This window comes from Rhinopithecus bieti, unplaced genomic scaffold, assembly GCF_001698545.2.
Source record: "Rhinopithecus bieti isolate Rb0 unplaced genomic scaffold, ASM169854v2 scaffold_14454, whole genome shotgun sequence".
NCBI lineage: Eukaryota > Metazoa > Chordata > Mammalia > Primates > Cercopithecidae > Rhinopithecus > Rhinopithecus bieti.
The window spans coordinates 225,388-246,885 of NW_016808228.1; the positions used below are offsets into that span (position 1 = coordinate 225,388).

The 21,498-nt window shown below is 51.9% G+C and overlaps 1 protein-coding gene across 2 annotated transcripts; it reads right to left on the reverse strand.

The window, feature by feature from the left end:
* Window positions 1-9,622: 9,622 nt before the first annotated feature.
* EPO (erythropoietin) lies at window positions 9,623-13,840 on the reverse strand. Of its 2 annotated transcripts, none has more exons than XM_017885970.1 (5): window positions 13,045-13,840; window positions 12,313-12,458; window positions 11,969-12,055; window positions 11,215-11,394; window positions 9,623-11,077 (listed from the first exon to the last, which is right to left on the reverse strand). In XM_017885970.1, the coding sequence occupies exons 1-5, from the start codon at window positions 13,055-13,057 to the stop codon at window positions 10,925-10,927; spliced, it is 579 nt and encodes a 192-aa protein (XP_017741459.1). In that variant the 5' UTR covers window positions 13,058-13,840; the 3' UTR covers window positions 9,623-10,924. The 2 variants fall into 2 exon arrangements, with proteins under 2 accessions (XP_017741459.1, XP_017741458.1); XM_017885969.1 differs by having other exon boundaries at window positions 9,624-11,080.
* Window positions 13,841-21,498: the final 7,658 nt, after the last annotated feature.

The window sequence follows — 21,498 nt, forward strand, 5'->3', positions numbered from 1 at the left end:
CCGCCCGCCTCGGCCTCCCAAAGTGCTGGGATTACAGGCTTGAGCCACCGCGCCCGGCCGGCGTTTTTTTGTATTTTTTAGTGGAGACGGGGTCTCACCGAGTTAGCCAGGATGGTCTCGATCTCCTGACCTCGTGATCCGCCCGTCTCGGCCTCCCAAAGTGCTGAAATTACAGGCTTGAGCCACCGCGCCCGGCCCCAAGTGCTTTTTTGAGGCCGAGACGGTAGGACCGCTTGAGGCTAGAGACCAGTCTGGGTAAAAGAGTGAGACCCTGTCTCCACAAAAAATGTAAAAATTAACCAAGCATGGCAGTATGTGCCTGTAGGTCCCAGCTAGTTGCGAGGTCGAGGCGGGAGGACTTAGGTGTTCGAGGCTGCAGTGAGCTATGATCAAGCCACTGCACTCCAGCCAGAGCAACAGAGTGAGACCCTGTCTCAAAACAAAACAAAAAAAGAATGTTGGTGAAAACCTTTTTTTTTTTTTTTTTGAGACAGGGTCTCACTCTGTTGCCCAGGCTGGAGTGCAGAGGTGCCGTCGCAGCTTACTGCAGCCTCAACCTCCCACCTCCCACCTCCCAACTCCCACTCAAGCAGTCCTCCCACCTCGGCCTCCCAGGGTAGTTGGGATTACAGGCACGAGCCACCATGCCTAGCTAATTTTTGGGTTTGTTTTTGTTTTTGTTTTTTTTTATAGAGATAGGGTCTCACTATGTTGCCCAGGCTGGTCTCAAATTCCTGGGCCCAGTGATCTTCCTGCCTCAGCCTCCCAAAGTGCTGAGATTACAAACATGAGCCATTGTGCCCAGACGGGGAAAACTTCTCAGAAGGCATTTATTTTTTGGTTTGTTTGTTTCTTTGCTTGTTTGTTTTTGGGGAGGAGTCTCGCTCTGTCACCCAGGCTAGAGTGCAATGGCGCAATCTCAGCTCACTGCAACCTCTGCCTCCTGAGTTCAAGCAATTCTCTTGCCTCAGCCTCCCAAATAATGGGGATTACAGGTATGTGCCACCACACCCAGCTAATTTTGCATTTTTAGTAGAGATCGGATTTCATCATGTTGGTCAGGCTGGTCTCGAACTTCTGATGTCAGGTGATCCACCCACCTTGGCCTCCCAAAGTGTTGGGATTACAGGCATGAGCCATTGTGCCTGGCCAGAAAACTTCTTAGAAGGCATTTGACAATGACTATTGAACTTTCAAACGTGCATATCTTTGACCTAACATTTCCTTTCTAGGAATCTTGCTGCAGAAGTACATGCACTTTGCACAAATTTGCCCATACCTAAAGATGTTAATTGCAACATTGTTTACAATAGGAAAAATTATCATGATAAATATTTATCAGTAGGTATGTGGTTGGATCATATTAAGAAATGGCCAGAGGCTGGGCACAGTGGCTCATGCCTGTAATCCCAGCACTTTGGGAAGCCGAGGTGGGCGGATCACTTGAGGTCAGGTGGGCGGATCACTCGAGGTCAGGAGTTCGAGACCAGCCTGACCAACATGGTGAAACCCAGTCTTGACTAAATACAAAAAAATTAGCTGGGCATGGGGGCACATGCCTGTACTCCCAGCTACTCAGGAGGCTGAGGCAGGAGAATTGCTTGAACCTGGGAGGTGGAGGTTGCAGTGAGCCAAGATCATGCCATTGCACTCCAGCCTGGGCAATAAGCAAAAATGTGTCTCAAAAAATAACGAAAGAAAGAAAGAAATGGCCAGGCACAGTGGCTTGTGCCTGTAATCCCAGAACTCTGGGAGGCCAAGGTAGGAGGATTACTTGAGCCCAGAAATTCGAGACCAGCTTGAGCAACATAGTGAGAACCCACCCTCTACACAAAAAAATACAAACATTATCTAAGCGTGGTGGTGCGCACCTGTGGTTCCAGCTACTCAGGAGGCTGAGGCAGGAGGGTCGCCTGAGCCCAGGAGTTCAAGGCTGCAGTGAGCTGTGATTGCACCACCGCACTCCAGCCTGGACAACACTAGGAGACTATGTTTCTAAAAAGAAATAAATAAAAGAAAAAGAAAGCCCCTCTGCAGTCTCCAGGACCCCTTCTGCCCAAATGAGGCTGAAGAGCCTCGCCATGGAATGCCAACAGAACCCACGCAGGGATGACATCTGAGGACCACATCTGAGGACTGAGAGCCCCCCTGCCTGTTTATGTCAGAGCTGGGGATATCAAGGGTGCCCATTCCAAGCCCTTGTCCACCCTTCCTCCATACCAGGTTAGCAGAGGAATCAACAGAGGGGCAAGGGCCAGGAAATGGTTAACCCAGGGAAGAGCAGCAGAAGGCATTGATCATAGCCACTCCCTGTTGGGCAATAAGTCCCCTGGTGGCTGCTTTAGCTGACCTCCCTTTGGGAACACAGAGCTGGGGGTCACAGCTCCCAATCCGTATGGAAGTGGGGGTGGGGAGCTCAAGGCATGACAGGAAAATTGGGGGGGACCCTTGGGCCCTGTATTTTAGGGAGTCAGGAACCAGCAAGGCCCCAGAGACTGGCAATCTTGACAAGACTGGCAGCTTGCAGGAACAGGTGTGAGAGACCTTGGGCTGTGGAAAACCCCTGGAGAGAACTGGAGCCCAGTCCTAAATTTGCTGTGTGTCTTTGGGAACTTTTCTCACCCTCTCTGTGTTTTAGCTCCTTCCTCTGTAAGACTGTGGAGGAGGCTCAATCAGAACAGCCAAGATTTTTTAAAAGACAGAAATCTATGATGTTGGCTGGGTGCAGTGGTTCACACCTATAATCCCAACACTTTGGGAGGCCAAGGAGGGTGGATAACCTGAGGCCAGGAGTTTGAGATCAACCTGGCCAACATGGTGAAACCCAGCATGTACTAAAAATACAAAAATTAGCTGGGCATGGTGGTGCGCACCTGTAATCCCAGCTACTTGGGAGGCTGAGGCAGGAGAATCGCTTGAACACAGGAGGCGGAGACTGCAGTGAGCCAAGATCGCCGGTGGAGCCAAAAGAGTCGCGCCATTGGGCACTCCAGGCCTGGGTGAGCCAGAAAAGGGGTGGGGGGGAAAAGACTCTGTCTCAAAAAATAATAATCAAAAAGAGGGGCCGGGCGCGGTGGCTCAAGCCTTGTAATGCCCAGCACTTTGGAGGCCGGAGACGGGCAGATCACGAGGTCAGGAGATTGAGCGCATCCTGGCCTAAGCCCCCCCCCGGTGAAACCCCGTCTCTAGCAAAAAAGCTACAAAAAATTAGCGGGCCGGCGCGCCCAAAAAAAAAAAAAAAAAAAAAAAGGCGGGCGAGGTGGCGGGCGCCTGTAGTCCCCCAGCCCTACTCGGGAGGCCCTGAAGGCCCAGGAGAATGTGTAAACCCGGGAGGCAGAGCTTGCAGTGAGCGGCTGAGATCGGCGCCCAGCTGCACTCCAGCTGGGGCCAACAGAGCCCGAGACTCGCGTCAAACAAAAAAAAAAATAAACAATAATAAAAATAAAAAAATAATAATTAATAAAGAAAGAAAGAAATCTATGTGTGGCAGTCACTTTTTTTTTTTTTTTTTGATCCAGTGTCTCGCTCTATCACCGCAGGTGTGGAGTGGGGCAGTGGACTCAATCATAGCTCACTACAACCTCAGCCTCCCAAGTAGTTGGAACTACAGCCTACTTTTTAGTAGCCCAGCTAATTTTTTAAAACATTTTTTATAGAAACGGGGTCTTGCTATGTTGACCAGGGTGGTCTCGAACTACCAGCCTCAAGTGATGCTCCCACCTTGGCCTCCCACAGTGCTGATTTTACAAGTGTACACCACCGCACCTGGTCACATAATTTTTTTTTCTCTTGTTTTGCCCTTGTCGCCCAGCCTGGAGTACAATGGTACGATCTCGACTCACTGCAACCTCCGCCTCCCGGGTTCAAGCGATTCTCCTGCCTCAGCCTTCCAAGTAGCTGGGATTACAGGCGTGCACCACCACGCCCAATTTTTGTATTTTTAGTAGAGACAGGATTTCACCATGTTGCTCAGGCTGGTCTAGAACTCCCGACCTCAGGTGATCCGCCCACCTTGGCCTCCCAAAGTGTTGGGATTACAGGCATGAGCCACTGGCCATTTTTAATAATCAGTTTTCTTAAATAAATAAGGGAGTTTAGAGACATTTGGGCATGACTCCTGTAAGTTGAGAAACTATACTATCATCTATTTATCTGTTGCCAACAGTCTTTCACGATGCCGCAGTTTCATGATGGAATTTTAGTAGAATTAACTTTGACCAGCTTGAAATAATATAATTAGCATTCAGCTTAGATTCCAGTGTCTAAAAGACCCTATTTAGCTAATACAACTCCAGCAACAAGCCCTACCGTGGTGAGATCACCTACTTAACTAGGGTTCAGTAATTCCAGTAGAATCCTAGGTGACTGGCCAGGCACAGTGGCTCACGCCTGTAATACCAGCACTGTGGAAGGCTGAGGCAGGCAGATCACCTAAGGTCAGGAGTTTGAGACTAGCCTGACCAACATGGAGAAACCCCGTCTCTACTAAAAATACAAAATTAGCTGGGTGTGATAGCGTATGCCTGTAATCCCAGCTATTCAGGAGGCTGAGGCAGAAGATTCGCTTGAACCCGGGAAGTGGAGGTTGTTGTGAGCTGAGATTGCTCCATTGCACCCCAGCCTGGGCAACAAGAGCGAAACCCATCTTAAAAAAAAAAAAAAAAAAAAGAAAAGAAAAGATGAATCCTAGGTGACCTGTGAACTGGGGACAGGTTTGTTGTTGTTGTTGTTGTTGTTTGTTTATTTGTTTTTTGAGACAGTCTCTCTCTGTTGCCCAGGCTGGAGTGCAGTGGTGCAATCTCGGCTCACTGCAACCTCCACCTCCTGGGTTCACGCCGTTTTCCTGCCTCAGCCTCCGGAGTAGCTGGGACTACAGTCACACGCCGCCACCCCCGGCTAATTTTTTGTATTTTTAGTAAAGACAGGGTTTCACCGTCTTAGCCAGGATGGTCTTGATCTCCTGACCTTGTGATCCGCTCGCCTCGGCATCCCAAAGTGCTGGGATTACAGGCGTGAGCCACTACACCCAGCCGGGGACAGGTCTTTGTTCAGCCTGCTGCTTGGGCCCAGAGGTAGGATTTGAGGCAATGAGTACCCAGGAGCGAGAGGCTGCAGTTAAGATGGAGAGCTGGGGCGGCAGGAGGCAGCTGAGTTGGCTTCTAGGGCAGTACTCAGAGCGGGGAGTTGGGAAGAAAGGAAGTTGATAGGTACCTTCTGCCTAAGTAGGGAAGAAGCAGAAGCAGGAGCCCACAGCAGGGGATTGAATGGGAAGGAGTCGGTCGTGGAAGATGGACACGCCTTGCTGACCACAGCTGTCTCATCCACTCCATCTCTTCTCTTTCTTCTCCCTGGTGACCCTGGGTCAGAGAGAAAATTGACTATCTCTCTCTCTCTCTCTCTCTCTCTTTTTTTTTTTTCTTTTTGAGATGGAGTCTCGCTCTTGTTGCCCAGGATGGAGTGCAGTGACTCCATCTAGGCTCACTACAACCTCTGCCTCCCAGGTTCAAGCAATCCTCATGCCTCAGCCCCCCAAGTAGCTGGGATTACAGGCGTGTACCACCATACCTGGCTAATGTTTATATTTTTAGTAGAGATGAGGTTTCACCATGTTGGTCAGGCAGGTCTCAAACTCCTGACCTCAAGTGATCTACCCACCTTGGTCTCCCAAAGTGCAGGAATTACAGACCTGAGCCACCACACCCGGACCTTTTTTTTCTCTCTCTCTCTTTTGAGACAGGATCTTGCTCTATCACCCAGGCTGTAGTGCAGCGCTGCAATCATAGTTCAATGCAGTCTCAAATCCCTGGGTTCAAGTGATCCCTCCTGCTTCCGCTGGGCCTACAGGTGCACACCATCATGCCCCACTACTTTAAAAAATTTTTTAGAGACAGGGTCTCCCTATGTTTCTGGGGCCAGTCTGGAACTTTTGTGCTCAAGCCATCCTCCCACCTCAGTCTCCCAAAGTGCTGGGATTACCAGTATGAACCACTTGTCCAGCCCCATCTGCATGTTTTATGACCTGGGCAAGGCCCATAATCTCTCTGGGCCTCAGTTTCCTCCTCTGCAAAATGAAGACCCTCCAACATCCTGGCCTTCCTTTTGGCGTTAGGAGAGCAAATGAAAAGCAGGCCAGGAAATCACATGCTTTTCATGTAAATAGCCAAGCTCTCTACAAACAGAAGGCATCATCTTTAAACAATTATGTAACCTCTTGACTCAGAACTAGGCTTTGCTGGCTCCTGTCCTTTCCAGCAAAAGAGCTGGCTCTGTCACTTTCCAGCAGAACTTAGCTCCCCATCTGACAAATGCGGATGATCCTCACTGTACTCCTGCTTCGTGGAGTTGGGGTGAGAATCGTAGCATGCAGATGCCACAGATTGAATGTGTTGTTAATTATAACCACAATCATAGTTCAGAGGAAAGTTCCTTTCCTGGCCTGCACTCGAAGAACCTCTGAAATCTGGCAACACCTTCCTTGGGAATCTGCCTCTCAGCACGGACTCTGGGCCTCACTTAGTTCTTTTAACTCCTGTGGTTCTTTGCTTCCCCGGCCTCTTGGCATTGCACAGCTTAGGACTGAGTCCCATACCAAAATGACTGTGTTTGAATTAATGTGCATCAAGGCGAGGTGCAGTGACTCACGCCTGTAATCCCAGCATTTTGGGAGGCTGAGGTGGGTGGATCACTTGAGATCAGGAGTTCGAGACCAGCCTGGCCAGCATGGAGAAACCCCATCTCTACCACAAAAAAAAAAAAAAAAAAAAAAAAACCCACACACACAAATTAGCCGGGTGTGGTGGCATGTGCCTGTAATCCCAGCTACTTGGGAGATTGAGGCACAAGAATTGCTTGAACCCAGGTTGAAGTGAGCCGAGATTGCACCACTGCCCTCCAGCCTAGGTGATACAGCAAGACCCTATCTCAAAAAATAAATAAAATAAAATAAAATAAAATGAATTAATGTGTGTCTGTCTTTTTGCCCCCAGGAGGCTGCCCACTGGACACTGGGCTATGAGTGTTGTTTCATGTATCCTAGCACTTAGTGCAAAGGCTTGCTTCACAGTAGCCATTTTATAAACTTGGAATAAATGTTTTAAATGTTTCTAAAGTATTCGCCTCTCACATCCATCCCAGGAGGGGTCAGACAGTTCAGGTTTGATAACTACCATTTTTGTGGGGGTGGGGATGGGATCTTGCTCTGTCACCCAGGCTGGAAGGCAGTGGTGTGATCACAGCTCACTGCAGCCTCAACCTCCCAGGCTTGAGTGATTCTCCCAGGCTGGAGTGGCACGATCTCGGCTCACTGCAACTTCTGCCTCCCGGGTTCAGGCAATTTTCCTGCCTCAGCCTCCCGAGTAGCTGGGACTACCTGCCAACACACCTGGCTAATGTTTTGTATTTTAGTAGAGATGGAGTTTCACCATGTTGACCAGGCTGGTCTCAAACTCCTGAGCTCAGAGGATCCGCCCACCTCGGCCTTCCAAAGTGCTGTTTGCCCTGAGCCTCCCAAGTAGCTGGCACTACAGGTGCATGCCACCACATCCCGCTAATTTTTAAATTTTTTTTGTAGAGATGGGGGTCTCACTATGTTGCCCAGGATGGTCTCAAACTCCTGAGCTCAAGGGATCCTCCCACCTTGGTCTCCCAAAGTGCTGGGATTACAGGCATGAGCTGCAACATCTGGTTGAAAATTACTATTTTTTTTTATTATTGTATTTTAGAAACTGAAAGCAGTAAGAAGTCTGAAGAGAGTTGTGGAATAAGATCAGTGACCCTGTATCCTGCAGAGGGGGAGGAGGGAGGAAAAAGCAGGTTACTCGTTGATGAGATGTCTGAGCCTTAGACTACAAATCAGGCTAAGAGGTGGACAGCCTTTGCGGTTAGGAGTCCTAAATTCTGTGCTCAGGTTCTAGCTCGATCTCTTATTAGCCAGATTCCTTTGGCTTAAGAACAAGCCTCTTAGTTCCAATGTCAGCAGCCTAAGAGGGAGATTTCTCCTTTACTGACTCACAGCACTCGTAGTGCAAGAATCAAATGCCATCTGTGGAAACCACAACACAAATGTGTATTGAAATGTACAAGGTCACGGCCGGTCGCAGTGGCTCACGCCTGTAAACCCAGCACTTTGGGAGGCCTAGGTGGGCGGATCCTCTGAGCTCAGGAGTTTGAGACCAGCCTGGTCAATATGGTGAAATTCTACCTCTACTAAAAATACAAAAAATTAGCCAAGTGTGTTGGCAGGTGCCAGTTACTCGGGAGGCTGAGGCAGGAAAATCGCCTGAACCCGGGAGGCGGAGGTTGCAGTGAGCCGAGATCGCGCCACTGCACTCCAGCCTGGGTGACAGAGTGAGACTCCATTGCAAAAAAAAAAAAAAAAAAAAAAGGGGGGGGGGGCGGGGGGGGGGGGGGGAAAAAAAAAAGTGAAAAGAAAAGAGAGAAATGTACAAGGTCACAGCCCTATGGATTCTCTAGCAGTTCCCAGTAAGAGCTGAAGAGGGCACTGTAGCCCAGGAGCAGGTTAGAATAGAGGGAAAATTCTCTTGCGTCCTCCCCTTCGGAGACTCCTCACATTCCAGCTTCACCCCTACCGCTCTGCTCCCCACACACCTGTCAAGTACCCTCCAACCTCCAAAACCTGTCCATAATTTTTCCTGCAGCAGATTGCAAAACATTCTCTCCCGTTTGCGTATGCGCAGGGGAGCACAGGCTGACTTCTCTACAGATGATGATACAAGCAGAAAGGCGGGCCCTCACATGGGATAACAACCAGGATCGGGGTCCCCATACAGTTGTTTTTGTTTGTTTGTTTGTTTTTGCTTTGTTTTGTTTTAGAGACAGAGTTTCGCTCTTGTCGCCCAGGCTGGAGTTCTGTGGCACAACCTCAGCTCATGCCACCTCCGCCTCCCAGGTTCAGTGATTCTCTTGCCTCAACCTCCAGAGTAGCTGGGATTACAGGACCCCACCACCACACCCGGCTTATTTTTTGTATTTTTAGTAGACATGGGGTTTCACCACGTTGGCCAGGCTGGTCTCGAACACCTGACCTCAGGTGATCCACCCGCCTCAGCCTCCCAAAGTGCTGGGATTACAGGTATGAGCCATCGTACCTGGCCTCCCATACAGTTTTATGACAGTTTTTTGCTGTCTGCACAGGTCCCTCCCAGGTGGTCCTTTCCCACTGAAGCATTATTTCTGAGAAGGAATCTGAAGTTGTGGTCAGAGTAAAGGGAAAAATGAGAAGCAGAAATCAAGAGTGGAAGTAGAGTTCATTCGTTCCATGTCCCCCACCCCAGGGGAGTGAGGGAGCAGGTAAGAGATTAGGTAGAAGGAATAAACCAGGCGCAATGGCTCACACCTGTAATCCCAGCACTTTGGGAGGCTGAGGAGGGAGGATCACTTGAGCCCAGAGTTTGAGACCAGCCTGGGCAACATAGCAAGACTCCATCTCTAAAAAAAATTAAAATAACTAAAAAATTAGCAGGGCAGGGCGATGCATGCCTTTAGTCACATCTACTCAGGAGGCTGGGACCAGAGGATCGCTTGAGCCCAGGAGTTTGAGGCTGCAGTGACCCATGATTGCACCACTGCACTCCAGCCTGGGCAACAGAGCAAGACACTGTCTCTAAAAACAAACAAACAAAATCACAAATATATAAATGAACCACCTAGAGTGACCCTTGTCCCTGAGCAGATGCTGTCTATAGAGGTGGCTCCAACCGCACCTGTATGTACCGCCCCTTTTGTGAATTTCAGAGGACAGCATTCATGGTGACAGTCTCCAAGTGAGTAAAGGAGGCAGCTGGACTTAGCGGGGGTGTGCATTGAGGCGGAAGGCTGATGCTGGGAGTGTGGCATCAGCCGAAGAGACCAAAGAAGAGGCAGAAATTAACAAGGGCCAGTGACCAGGGTTGGCAGCTGTTACCAGTCCCCAAAACCTCCAAAGGGACCCGTCCTCTGGGCTCCCTCTGCTTGATGACAATCTTAGCGCACCACAGGTTTGCCCTGGGCAGGGTTGGCAGCTGCCTTACTGCGGTGAGGCCTTGAATGGAGCCACCTTATTGACCAGCGTAGGCAGAGCTTGTGGCCTCAGGCCCGGTAGGGTCGAGAGGTCAGACAGGCTGTGTGAGACAGCACGTAGGGCCCAGCCCCCTCCACCCCTCGTTTCCCGGACCTGGACCTGCTGCACTGCTGCCAGGAGTGGGACAGAGCCAGGGGATTTGGAGGTTCCCGGAAAACAGAAAAGCCAAGAGTCATATCTGTGGTTTCAGTTCTTGCCAGTGAGATTGAAGAATACACAAAGCTTGGACCCCACAAGAACCAGAGGCCAGCCCCCATCCTGTCTTCACGGTTCCCACTCACATCCCAGCTCCACCCTTACCGCCCTGCTCCCCCACACACCTGTCAAGTACCCTCCAACCTCCAAAACCTGCCCTTAATTTTTCCTGCTGCAGATTGCAAAACATTCTCTCAGTGTCAAGGGGGCTCTTGCCACCAAGGGAGTGCCCGTGAGACCTGGAGAAGTCACAGCTTGCCACCTAAGTTCTCCAGGTCATCCTGTCCCTGATGGTAGGTGCAAAAACAGGTAAATTGCCTCCAAAGCGTGTCCTGGCATCAAATTTTGCAGGGTGCCGAGTGAGCTCAGGCGTTTTCCCAGCATGGCTCTGCTCCTGAGTTTAAAGCTGCTCTCCGAATGCTTCCCGCTCTGGGCCCTCAAGTTGGCCCTGTGACATCCTTAGATCTCAGAGTTGTGCTCTGGACAGTTCCTCTGGCCCCTGAGATGTCATTGCTGGCACTGGAGTGTCCATGGGACAGGCTGGCGCTTAGCTGAGAGCCCCTCGATGGGGTTCAGGAGTGGTGAGGGAGGGTGTGGCACAGGCAATGTTGGTGAGGGAGGTGGTGGATGTGCCCAGCTGGACGCACCTGGTCATCTGTCCCCTCTCCTGCAGGCCTCCCCCGTGTACAGCTTCAGCTTTCCCCGGAGGAAATTGGAGTAGACTCGGAAGAGTTTGCAGAAAGTGTCAGCAGTGATTGTTCGGAGTGGAGCAGCGGAGGCTGCATCTGGAAGGGAGATGGCTTCCTGCTGCCAAGGAGAAAACAGGAGGTCACTGCAGTACCACAGAACGGGAAGGAATACGGACAGTTCCTGTACTCCTTAGCAAGACCCTTCTCCCCTTCTTACAGAAAGGGCAAGCAGAAGTGTCTGCTCCTACTCACCTGGGCTCCCAGCACCCGAAGCAGAGTGGTGATGCTGCGAAGGCCACTGATGGCTTTATCCACGTGCAGCTGCAGGGGCTTGCAAGGCTGGGAAGAGTTGGCCAACACGGCCTGGCCCCGCAGGACAGCTTCTGAGAGCAAGGCCAGGCCCTGCCAGACTTCTAGGGCCTGCTGCCCGACCTACAGGGAGTGGACTCTGGGAGTCAGCTGACCCACGCCACCCTCTCCCTCCTGCCCCTCAGCAGCCCCAAGCACCAAGCTGAGCAAACAGAAAGTATGCAATAAGACTTGTTGAATGAATGAATGAATGAACATATTCCATACAGCCCTCATTACTTTTCTTTTTTCTTTTCTTTTTTGAGACAGGGCCTCACTCCGTCACTGAGGCTGTAGTGAAGTGGTGTGATCACAGCTCCCTGCAGCCTCAAATTCCTGGGCTCAAGTGATCCTCCTGCTTCAGCCTCCCAAGTATCTGGGATTACCACCATGCACCACCTCGCCTGACTAATTTTTTTAAATGTTTGTAGATATGGGGGATCTCACTATGCTGCCCAGGTTGGTCTGAAACTCCAGGGCTCAAGCAATTCTCCCATCTCGGCCTCTCAAAACCCTGGGATTACAGATGTGAGCCTCTGCGCCCATGCATCCTCATCTCTGCTGCTCCATTTTACCTTTCCCTCGATCATTCTCCCTTCCATCTTATCAGGTTCGCAAAATGAGATTCTCCAAAAGAAAGGAAAAAAAAGGAACTCACCTCCATCCTCTTCCAGGCATAGAAGTTAACTTTGGTGTCTGGGACGGTGATATTCTCATTCAAGCTGCAGCTTTCGGAACAGCCCATCTGAAATGCACACGGCCCGGGGACTTAAGGGTCCCTGAGGGCTCTAACCCTGGCCCACAGGCCATAGGACCTGCTGGCTTTGCTCCTTGCCTAGTTTCCAGGTATGGTTTGGGGCCACCAGACTTATTGTTACGTAGGGGGCAATATCTAGCTTCCCACCTCCACTCCAAACCAAGTGCCAGGTTCCTGGATCTGGGAGGTGTTCCCTGAAGCCCTGAGTGTGAGTTCTGTGGAAAGTATTGGGGAAGGGGTCTCACCGTGACATTCTCAGCCTCCTTGGCCTCCAAGAGGTACCTCTCCAGGACTCGGCTGTCACAGATGAGGCGTGGTGGGGCGCCCGGGACTGGGAGGCCCAGAGGGAATGACAGCAGGGACAGGAGAAGCCACAGCCAGGCAGGACATTCTAGAAGACAGAGTCAGGCTGAGAGTCAGGCTAAGAGTCAGGCGGGGAGGAAGGAGAAGGGTGGCTGTGGGAGGACAGCTTCCTTCATCCCCACGCCTCTGCCCCAGCTCCTCCTTACTGTCCCCAGCCGTGCAAGCACTCAGGTGCTGCCTCCCTGGCCTTCATTCAATCCTGCTGCCGTGTGCACACCCCACCCCCAGCTACCAGCATCCACTTCTCCGGCCAAACTTCAATCCTGGTGTGACAGAGGCTTTCCCTCGGGCAGATACGGCAGATACGTGGTGGCTCCAGCGCCCAGGTTATCAGCTTATCAGCTTGCTCTCCACTGGCACAGCTGAACCCCCAAACCTTCTTCCCCTCCACCCCCAAACTGTGTTCCCGTCACAGGTCAGGTTTTGCCATCCCCAAGGACTCCCCAAGTCCCCGCTGGCACGTGGAGGCTGCCCCCACCCCCTCCCCCTTCCGGGGTCCTTGACAAGTCGCCGGTCCTTGAACCCGGCCACCTCCCGGCCAATAGCCCGGGTGCTAAATCCCCGCTCAAACAGGGACCCGGGTGGGCGGGAGCGCCCAGCCCGCGAGTACTCACCGTGCACCCCCATCTCCGCGCCTGGCCGGGGTCCCTCAGCGACCTGGGGCGCGCCCGGTGACCACACCGGGAGTCCTCATCCCGGGAAGCTCAGCGGGGCAGGGCCAGCCCCACGGGCCTGGAGGAGAGGGCGGCTGTCCAGGGGGCGCGGGATCGGAGCAGAGCGGGCGCGGTGGCCCCGGTCCGGCTCCGGGAGGACAGCGCGGTGCGGCGCACGCAGCTAGCCACCGGGGTGGCCCAGGGACTCTGCGGCTCCGGCCGGGGGTCGGTGCTGTTATCTGCATGTGTGCGTGCGCGGGTGGGGGTGGGGGAGAGGCTGTGTGCGTGAGGGGTCGCCAAGGGTAGGGGCCACCCGGGGTCAGAGCAGGGGGCAGGACGCCTGGGTTGAGGCTCGCTGGGGCGTGAGCGGGGCTGCTGCAGACGCGCGTGCGGTTCATGGGGGCTGCTCCCGGGCCCTGGGTCCCGGGAGGGGAGTGCAGCCGGGTGCGCACCCTCGGGACGGGCGGAGCGTGCTATCTGGGAAAGGCTGGGCTCCTGGACACCTCCCCTGGGGAGCATCCCGGTCTTGGGCGGAGACTTAGAGATGCCTGGGTTGCTGGGTTCCTGCAAAGTACCTGGGTCTGGAAGCCCAGAAGCTTCAGAGACGGGCAAATGGGTGGTCTCTCTTCCCACAATCCCAGGACATGTTCTAGAAACAATGTTGACAATGTTGAGGAATTTGATGGGGGCAAATAGGGCAAGAAATTTGGGGTTCTTCCTCCCTACCCCACTCCTCACTGTCTAGAACTCTGCAAACCCAGACACTTAAGTTTTTTTTTTTTTCTTGAGGCGTAGCCTCCCTCTGTTGCCCAGGCAGTGCAGTGGTGCCATCTCCACTCACTACAACCTCCGCCTCCTGGGTTCAAGCAATTCTCCTGCCTCAGCCTCTGGAGTAGCTGGGACTACAGGCGCACCTTTACACCCGGCTATGTTTTGTGTTTGTAGTAGAGATGGAGTTTTGCCATGTTGCCCATGCTGGTCTCGAACTCCTGATCTCAGGCGATCAACCCTCCTCGGCCTCTCAAAGTGCTGGGATTATAGGCGTGAGCCTCCGCACCCAGCCCCCACCCCAGACACTTAACTTTTAGTGCACAGAGCACACAGTCCATTGTGCAGGCCACACATGCACCTTGACATCTGTTTATTTGACCTGCGGTGTAGGTTAGCTAGGCTGCATGGCCGAGTTCTTAAGAACGCTGAAATACAGCTAACACCAAGAGTGATGGGGGCTGGGATTTACAGCTAAGGTTTTATGGCTTCTGGAAGCCCTGAGCCAGATGGGTGAGATTCCCAGAAGACCAAGACTAACTGGCCTCTCACACCTTAGAAAGTGGCCTCGTCCTTGAGCCCTCAATGTCCTCATCTGTCAAATGGGTATGGTGAAATACCAGCCTATCCTACTTAGGTTTCATAAAAGACAGGAAAGTGGCCGGGCGCGGTGGCTCACGCCTGTAATTCCAGCACTTTGGGAGGCCGAGGCAGGTGGATCATGAGGTCAGCAGATTGAGACCATCCCAGCTAACACAGTGAAACCCCGTTTCTACTAAAGAATACAAAAAATTAGCCGGGCGTAGTGGCGAGCACCTATAGTCACAGCTACTCGGGAGACTGAAGCAGGAGAATGGCGTGAACCCAGGAGGCGGAGGTTGCAGTGAGCCGATATTGTGCCACTGCACTCCAGCCTGGGCGACAGAGCAAGACTCTGTCTCAAAAAAAAAAAAAAAAAAAAAAGACAAGAAAGGGCCAGGCAACGCAGCTCACACCTGTAATCCCAGCACATTGTGAGACCAAGGCAGGAAAATCCTTTGAGCCCAGGAGTTCGAGACCAGCCTGGACAAAATAGCAAGACCGTGTCTCTAAAAAAAGAAAAAAAAAAATTAGCCAGGTGTGGTGGCTCACATCTGTAGTCCCAAATATGCAGGAGGCTAAGGCAGGAGGATCACCTGAGCCCAGGAGATCGAGGCTGCAGTGAGCCATGATCATGCCACTGCCCTGCAGCCTGGGCGACAGAGTGAGACCCTGTCTCAAAAACAAAAAAAGACTGGAATGTGCAGATCTGAGCTGTAAGAGTTTGGAAGAGGGAGAGCTCACTGCTAGCTGGGAGAAATCAAGGAAGATTTGAGGGAGGAGATGACAATGACCTCAGCCTTGAAGGGGGTTAGGGCATCTGTGGGAAGAGGTATGAGGTGGGTGGGGGATTGTCGATTCAGCAAAGCGAATGGAAAGTCAGGTGTGCAGAAGGGAGGGCAGAGGAGAGAGAGGTGGAAGATGAGGTCAGGGTGCTACTTAGGGCGGAGTCAGGCTATGACCTTGAATGCCTCTCTGAAGAATTTGGATTTTGTTTGGAAAGAGTGGGAAACATTCAGTCATTCATTCAAAAGATATTTATGGATTTCCTACCTACCCGTGGCCAAGGACCTGGGGATAGAGCAGTGAATGATACAGCCAGGAATGCCTGCCCTGGTGGAGCTGACATTCTAGTTGGGTTGCCGATGATGAACACAAAAATGAGTACAAGATAGAAGATTTCGCCTGGGGGAAGTGACTAACACCTGTAATCCCAGCACTTTGGGAAGCCAAGGCAGGAGGATCACTTGAGCCCAGGAGTTGACTTGATCAGCCTGGGCAACATGGCGAAACCCCATCTTTGCAAAAAAAAAAAATACAAAAATTAGCTGGGCTTGGTGGCATGTGCCTATAGTCCTATCTACTCAGGAGGCTGAGGTGGGAGGATCACTTGAGCCCAGGAAGTTGAGGCTGCAGCGAGCTGTGGTTTTGCCACTGCACTCCAGCCTGGGCAACAGAGTGAGACCCTGTCTCAAAAGGAAAAAAAAAAAGAAAGAAAGAAAGGAAGAAAAGAAAAGATAGAGGATATCAAACAGCCGGAAGAACTAAAGAGAAAAGGCACGGGCAGGGGTATCTAAAGTAAGGTAGTCAGAGACACCAGGCTGAGAAAGTGACTTGAAAAAAAGACCTGTTGGGGGTGAGGGACCATGAGGGTGTGGTGAGGTGAAGAGCTTGATGGGAGGGGTGTTTGGGCCAAGTGTGGTGGCTCACACCTGTAATCCCAACATTTTGGGAGGCTGAGGCAGGAGGATTGCTTGAGGTCAGGAGTTTGAGACCAGCCTGGGCAACATAGTGAGATCCCGTGTCTATAATTTTTTTTTTTTAATTAGCTGGGCATAGTGGTGCACATCTGTAGTCTCAGCTACTCAGGAGGCTGAAGTCAGAGGATCTCTTGAGCCCGGGAGGTCGAGGCTGCAGTGAGCTATGATCACGCCACTGCACTCTAGACTGAGCAACAGAAAGAGACCCTGTCTTAAAAAAAAAAAATGAGTGGTTTGGCAAGATGGATGGGTGGGGGTCAGGAGACAGAGGCTGGTATGCTTCTGGCTGGCCTGATTCCCTCAGACCCTGCTCCCCTGCATCCTCTGCTCACCTTGAACCTTCCCAAACCTGCTGTCCAGGCTCCCCCAGCCCCACTTGGCAACTGGTTCTGCTCCATTGCAGAGTCCTGGGACGTGCACACACACACTCACGTCCACACATGGCTGCACGTGCGTTCTGTCTTGGCTGCTCCCCTTCCCCAGCCTCTGCTCTCCCAGGACCCTGACTCCTGCGTCAATGCCCTGACCTAACCATAGAGAGGGGGCCGGAGACAGATGGGTGGGGTGGATGCAGCTAGAGAAAGAGGAGCATTTTGGGCTGTGAGACCTGCCCCTCCCCTCACACAGCTTCTCAGGGGTCCCTACATCCTTGTCTGCAGTAGAGGAGGAGCGGGAGATGGGCCAGGGGCACCAGCCTCTAAATGCTGGAGCCTGCTGGATAGGAGTGGTGACTGACTTGTCCCCTGGGGCTTTTGGAGAGAGAGCTGTGATTTGCAGCTTGGGAGGGAGGACAGGATCTTGGTCTGTCCCATACCCAATCCGAAGCCATAGTAATTCTCTTTTTGAGACGGAGTCTCACTTTGTTGCTCAGGTTGGAGTGCAGTGGTGCCATGATCTCAGCTCACTGCAACCTCCACCTTCTGGGTTCAAGTGATTCTCCTGCCTCAGCCTCCAAAGTAGCTGGGATTGCAGGCATATGCCACCACGCACGGTAATTTTTGTATTTTCAGTAGAGACGGGGTTTCGCCATGTTGCCCAGGCTGGTCTCGAACTCCCAACCTCAAGTGATCTGCCCACCTCGGCCTCCCAAAGTGCCGGGATTGCAGGCGTGTGCCACCGCACCCAGCTTGAAGCCATAGTAATTCTGCTAAGATGGGAGAGGCTGGTTTGGAGCCCAGAGCCTCTTGGATACTGTGTAATGCAGGGTCCATTCATCTGTCCTTGAGGAACAGGAAGAAAACAAGAAGCTCTGTGGGGCTCCCCGTCCAATGCCCACCATCCCTCTGCCCAATGCCCCCCACCCCCGCCATCTGCCTGCTCTTCTAACATGATGCTGATCCCCAGGCCCAGGACCGCTGCACAACATCAGCCTCATTTGTGCCAATTCCCTGAACAGGAACCTGCCACGGCTTCCTATTGCCTCAGAACTGAGACCCTCCAAGGCCCACCATCCACTTCACGTTCCAGCCTGTTCTCCCACTTTGCTCACTCCCACTCCCTCCACCACAGGAGATGGTTTGTGCCTTCCTGCCCTTGGCTCCTCCTGGATTACCCTCCACATCATCTCCCCCTTTTCTTTAAAGCCCAAATCTGTGCATCGCCTCCTCCATGAAGCCTTTCCTGATCTCCCAGCAGGAAATCGTCTCCTTCCCTGGCACTGCCGTCATTTATGTACATGTCTTAGGCATCTCACTGGCAGGGCTGCCACGGACAGCCATCAAAGTTGAGCACTGCACAACTCCCAGGGGCGTCCATAGAGACTCTGATGGGAATGGTACCATCTGGAGTCATGTAGTGCAGGTGCCCTGGCCATCGAAGAGAGTGAAGGGCTGCGTATGGAAGTTCTGATGTAATTTTGTGTCTACCAAGCATCCAGCATATCCCTTTTCTGTGGTCACCATCCATGTGTGGATTGCATTATGTGGTCCCTCCACTACATGCTCAGAGAAGGGCCCAGCCTAGAGGGGGCACTGAGCCATCCCCCGGTCAACCCAGCTCCCTGGGATCCTGGGGCGTGAGAAGCTTCCTGCACTTCCTGACCAGACAGCCACTAAGGCAGGGTTTGAAAAGGGCCAGTTGTGACAGGAGGATGGCGGGCGTGGAAGCAGGCCGTGCTCCACGGATTCCTCCTGGCAGCGGATTCGGATCGGAAATCCAAGCAGAAGCAAATTTACAGCCCCCCTGAGCTGTTCTAGACTCCCAGGCAGCACGGAGTCCCAGCTGCCTGGAGTCAGACTTGGGGGGGGCCTCCCGGCTTCACTTTCCCTCCTCATTTCCAAGCAGTGGCTTCTCAGCTCAGCTCGAGTTCAGCCAGAGGCCCAGAAGACCTTCTGTGCTAGGAGGGGAGGTGGCTGGGGACCTTGTTGGGTGGCCTTTGGGGAACTATGAAGGAAGAAAGAATGCTGGAGGTCCAGGCGTGGTAGCTCATGCCTGGAATCCCAGCACTTTGGGAGGCCAAGGAGGGAGGATCCCTTGAGCCCAGGAGTTTGAGACCAGCCTGGGAAACATAGGAAGACCCTGTCTCTACAGAAAATTTGTCAGGTATGCTGGCACATGCCTATAGTCCCAGCTACTTGGGAGTCTGAGGCTGGAGGATTGCTTGAGCCCAGGAGTTGGAGGCTACAATTAGCTATGATCACACCACTGCACTCCAGCCTGGGGACAGAACAACACCCTGTCTTTCTTAAAAAAAAAAAAAAAATTAAAAAAAGAATGCTGAAGAAGGAATTCCTGCCAGAGAACCAAAGGAAAATCCTTTGCCAAGTCAGTTTGGAGACGATGAGGCAAGGGCTACTTGCTTCGTCAGAAAATCATTGATAGAACCAGACATCCAGGTTTCTGTTCTCAGCAAACAGATCTGTGGCCTGGTGGCTTCAAGGGGTTGGTTGTCTGGTGACCAGGAGCGCTTGGATTGGTGATCTGAATTTTCTTTTCTTTTTTTTTTGATGGAGTCTTCCTCTGTTGCCTAGGCTGGAGTACAGTGGAGTGACCTCGGCTCACTGAGACCTCTGCCTCCCGGGTTCAAGTGATTCTCCTGCCTCAGCCTCCTGAGTAGCTGGGACTACAGGCACACACCATCACGCCGGGCTAATTTTTGTATTTTTAGTAGAGACTGGGTTTCACCATGTTGGTCAGGCTGGTCTCGAACTCCTGACCTCGTGATCCGCCTGCCTCGGCCTCACAAAGTGCTGGTATTACAGGCGTGAGCCACTGCGCGCGGCCTGGTGGCCTGAATTCTGCCACTGACTTGCCAGGAGCCTAACTTGGGCAGGTGACTTTATCTCTGAGCCTTCTTCGCAGAGTGGGGAGGTAGAAATGGTAGTGATTGCCTCCCACAGCTGTGGTGGGATTATGGAACTCCTGGCACATGGTAATCGATAAACACTAGCTGTTATTGCCCTACTCCCCACTTTATCATCTCTCCTATTGTCCTTTCTTGGGAGACCTGGAGACCAAATGTCCAGTGTATTCCTTAGCCTTCCTCCAGCATCGTCTCCTGTTTCTCTGGGGAGCCAGGGACAGATTCGTGGCACTTTACCTTGGGTATTATATTATAGCTGCCCCTACCATACAACTTACTGAAAAAATGTCATCAGAATAGTGGGGTGGAGGGAGGTGTCTCTGGCTGTCTATATATATTTTTAATTTAATTAATTAATTTTTTTTAGATGGAGCTTCGCTCTTATTGCCCAGGCTGTAGTGCAGTGGTGCGATCTTGGCTCACCACAACCTCCATCTCCTGGGTTCAAGTGATTCTCCTGCCTCAGCCTCCCAAGTAGCTGGAATTACAGGCATGTGCCACCATGCCCAGCTAATTTTTTGTATTTTTAGTAGAGACAGGGTTTCACCGTGTTAGCCCAGACAGTCTCGATCTCCCCACCTCAGGTGATCCGCCTGCCTCAGTCTCCCAAAGTGCTGGGATTACGGACGTGAGCCACCGTGCCTGGTAATTTACTTATTTATTTATTTTTTGAGACAGAGTTTTGCTCTGTCACCCAGGCTGGAGTACAGTGGCACAATCTTGGCTCACTGCAACCTCCACCTCCTGGGTTCAAGCAACTTTCCTGCCTCAGCCTCCCAAATAGCCAGGATTACAGGCGTGCACCACCACACCCGGCTAATTTTGTATTTTTTTAGTAGAGACGGGGTTTCACCACGTTGGTCAGGCTGGTCTCAAGCTCCTGACCTCAGGTGATCCACCCACCTCAGCCTCCCGAAGTGCTGGGATTACAGGCGTGAGCCACTGTGCCTGGCCTAAGTAAGCTCTTCTGCTCATGTCTTAGTTCATCAACCAGCAAATAATTTTTCCCTTTTCAGGGAAGTATATTTGTCTAATAGCAAACAAGACTAATAGACTGAGTTGGAAGGAATCTAGCAGGTCCTGTGAGGGCGAAAGTCCACCCTCTGTTTGCATACTTCAAGTGACAAGATGGTTGCCTTTTCTTAAGGGAGCAGAGGCTTGTTATACAGGAGACAGCAAGCCATTCTCCTCTGCACCATCCATGTATCCACTGACCCATTCATTCATCAGATATTTATTAGTTACTGGATTGGGCAATAAAATAACTTCTTGTGGTATCTCATCAGCTTTATTTTTACTTATTTAGAGATGGATCTGCCTCAGTTCCCCAGGCTCGAGTGCAGTGGCACGATCATAGCTTACTGCAACCTCGACCTCCTAGGTTCAAATGATCATCCTTCCTCAGCTTCCCAAGTAGCTGTGACACCAGGCATGCACCGCCACGCCTGGTTAACTTCTTTATTTTTTATATAAAACATATAACTCTATAAAATATAACTCTATAAAAAATAACTTACTTATTTTTTTAGAGCCAGGGTCTCACTGTGTTGCCCCCGCTGGTCTCAAACTCCTAGCCTCAAATGTTCCTCCCACCTCAGCTTTCCAAAGTGCTGAGATTACAGGCATGAGCCACCTTGCCTGGCCCCTCATCAGTTTGATAACTGCCTGATCACCTTACTTAGAGAACAAAGGATCAGTCAGGAATAGGCTTCATAAAACTTTTGTAGGCCGGGCACGGTGGCTCACGCTTGTAATCCCAGCACTTTGGAAGGCCGAGACAGGCGGATCACGAAGTCAGGAGTTCGAGACCAGTCTGGCCAATATGGTGAAACCCCGTCTCCGCTAAAAATACAAAAATTAGCTGGGCATGGTGGCATGCACCTGTAATCCCAGCTACTCAGGAGGCTGAGGCAGAAGAATCGCTTGAACCCAGGAGGCGGAGGTTGCGGTGAGCAGAGATTGTGCCACTGCACTCCAGTGTGGGTGACAGAGCCAGACTCCATCTCA

Coding starts and splice junctions, on each gene's coding strand:
- EPO (XM_017885969.1), bottom strand. Junction 12,056..12,312: donor AGGAGGCTGAGAATGTCACG/GTGAGACCCCTT, acceptor TGTGCATTTCAG/ATGGGCTGTTCCGAAAGCTG. Junction 11,395..11,968: donor ATGCCTGGAAGAGGATGGAG/GTGAGTTCCTTT, acceptor CACTCCCTGTAG/GTCGGGCAGCAGGCCCTAGA.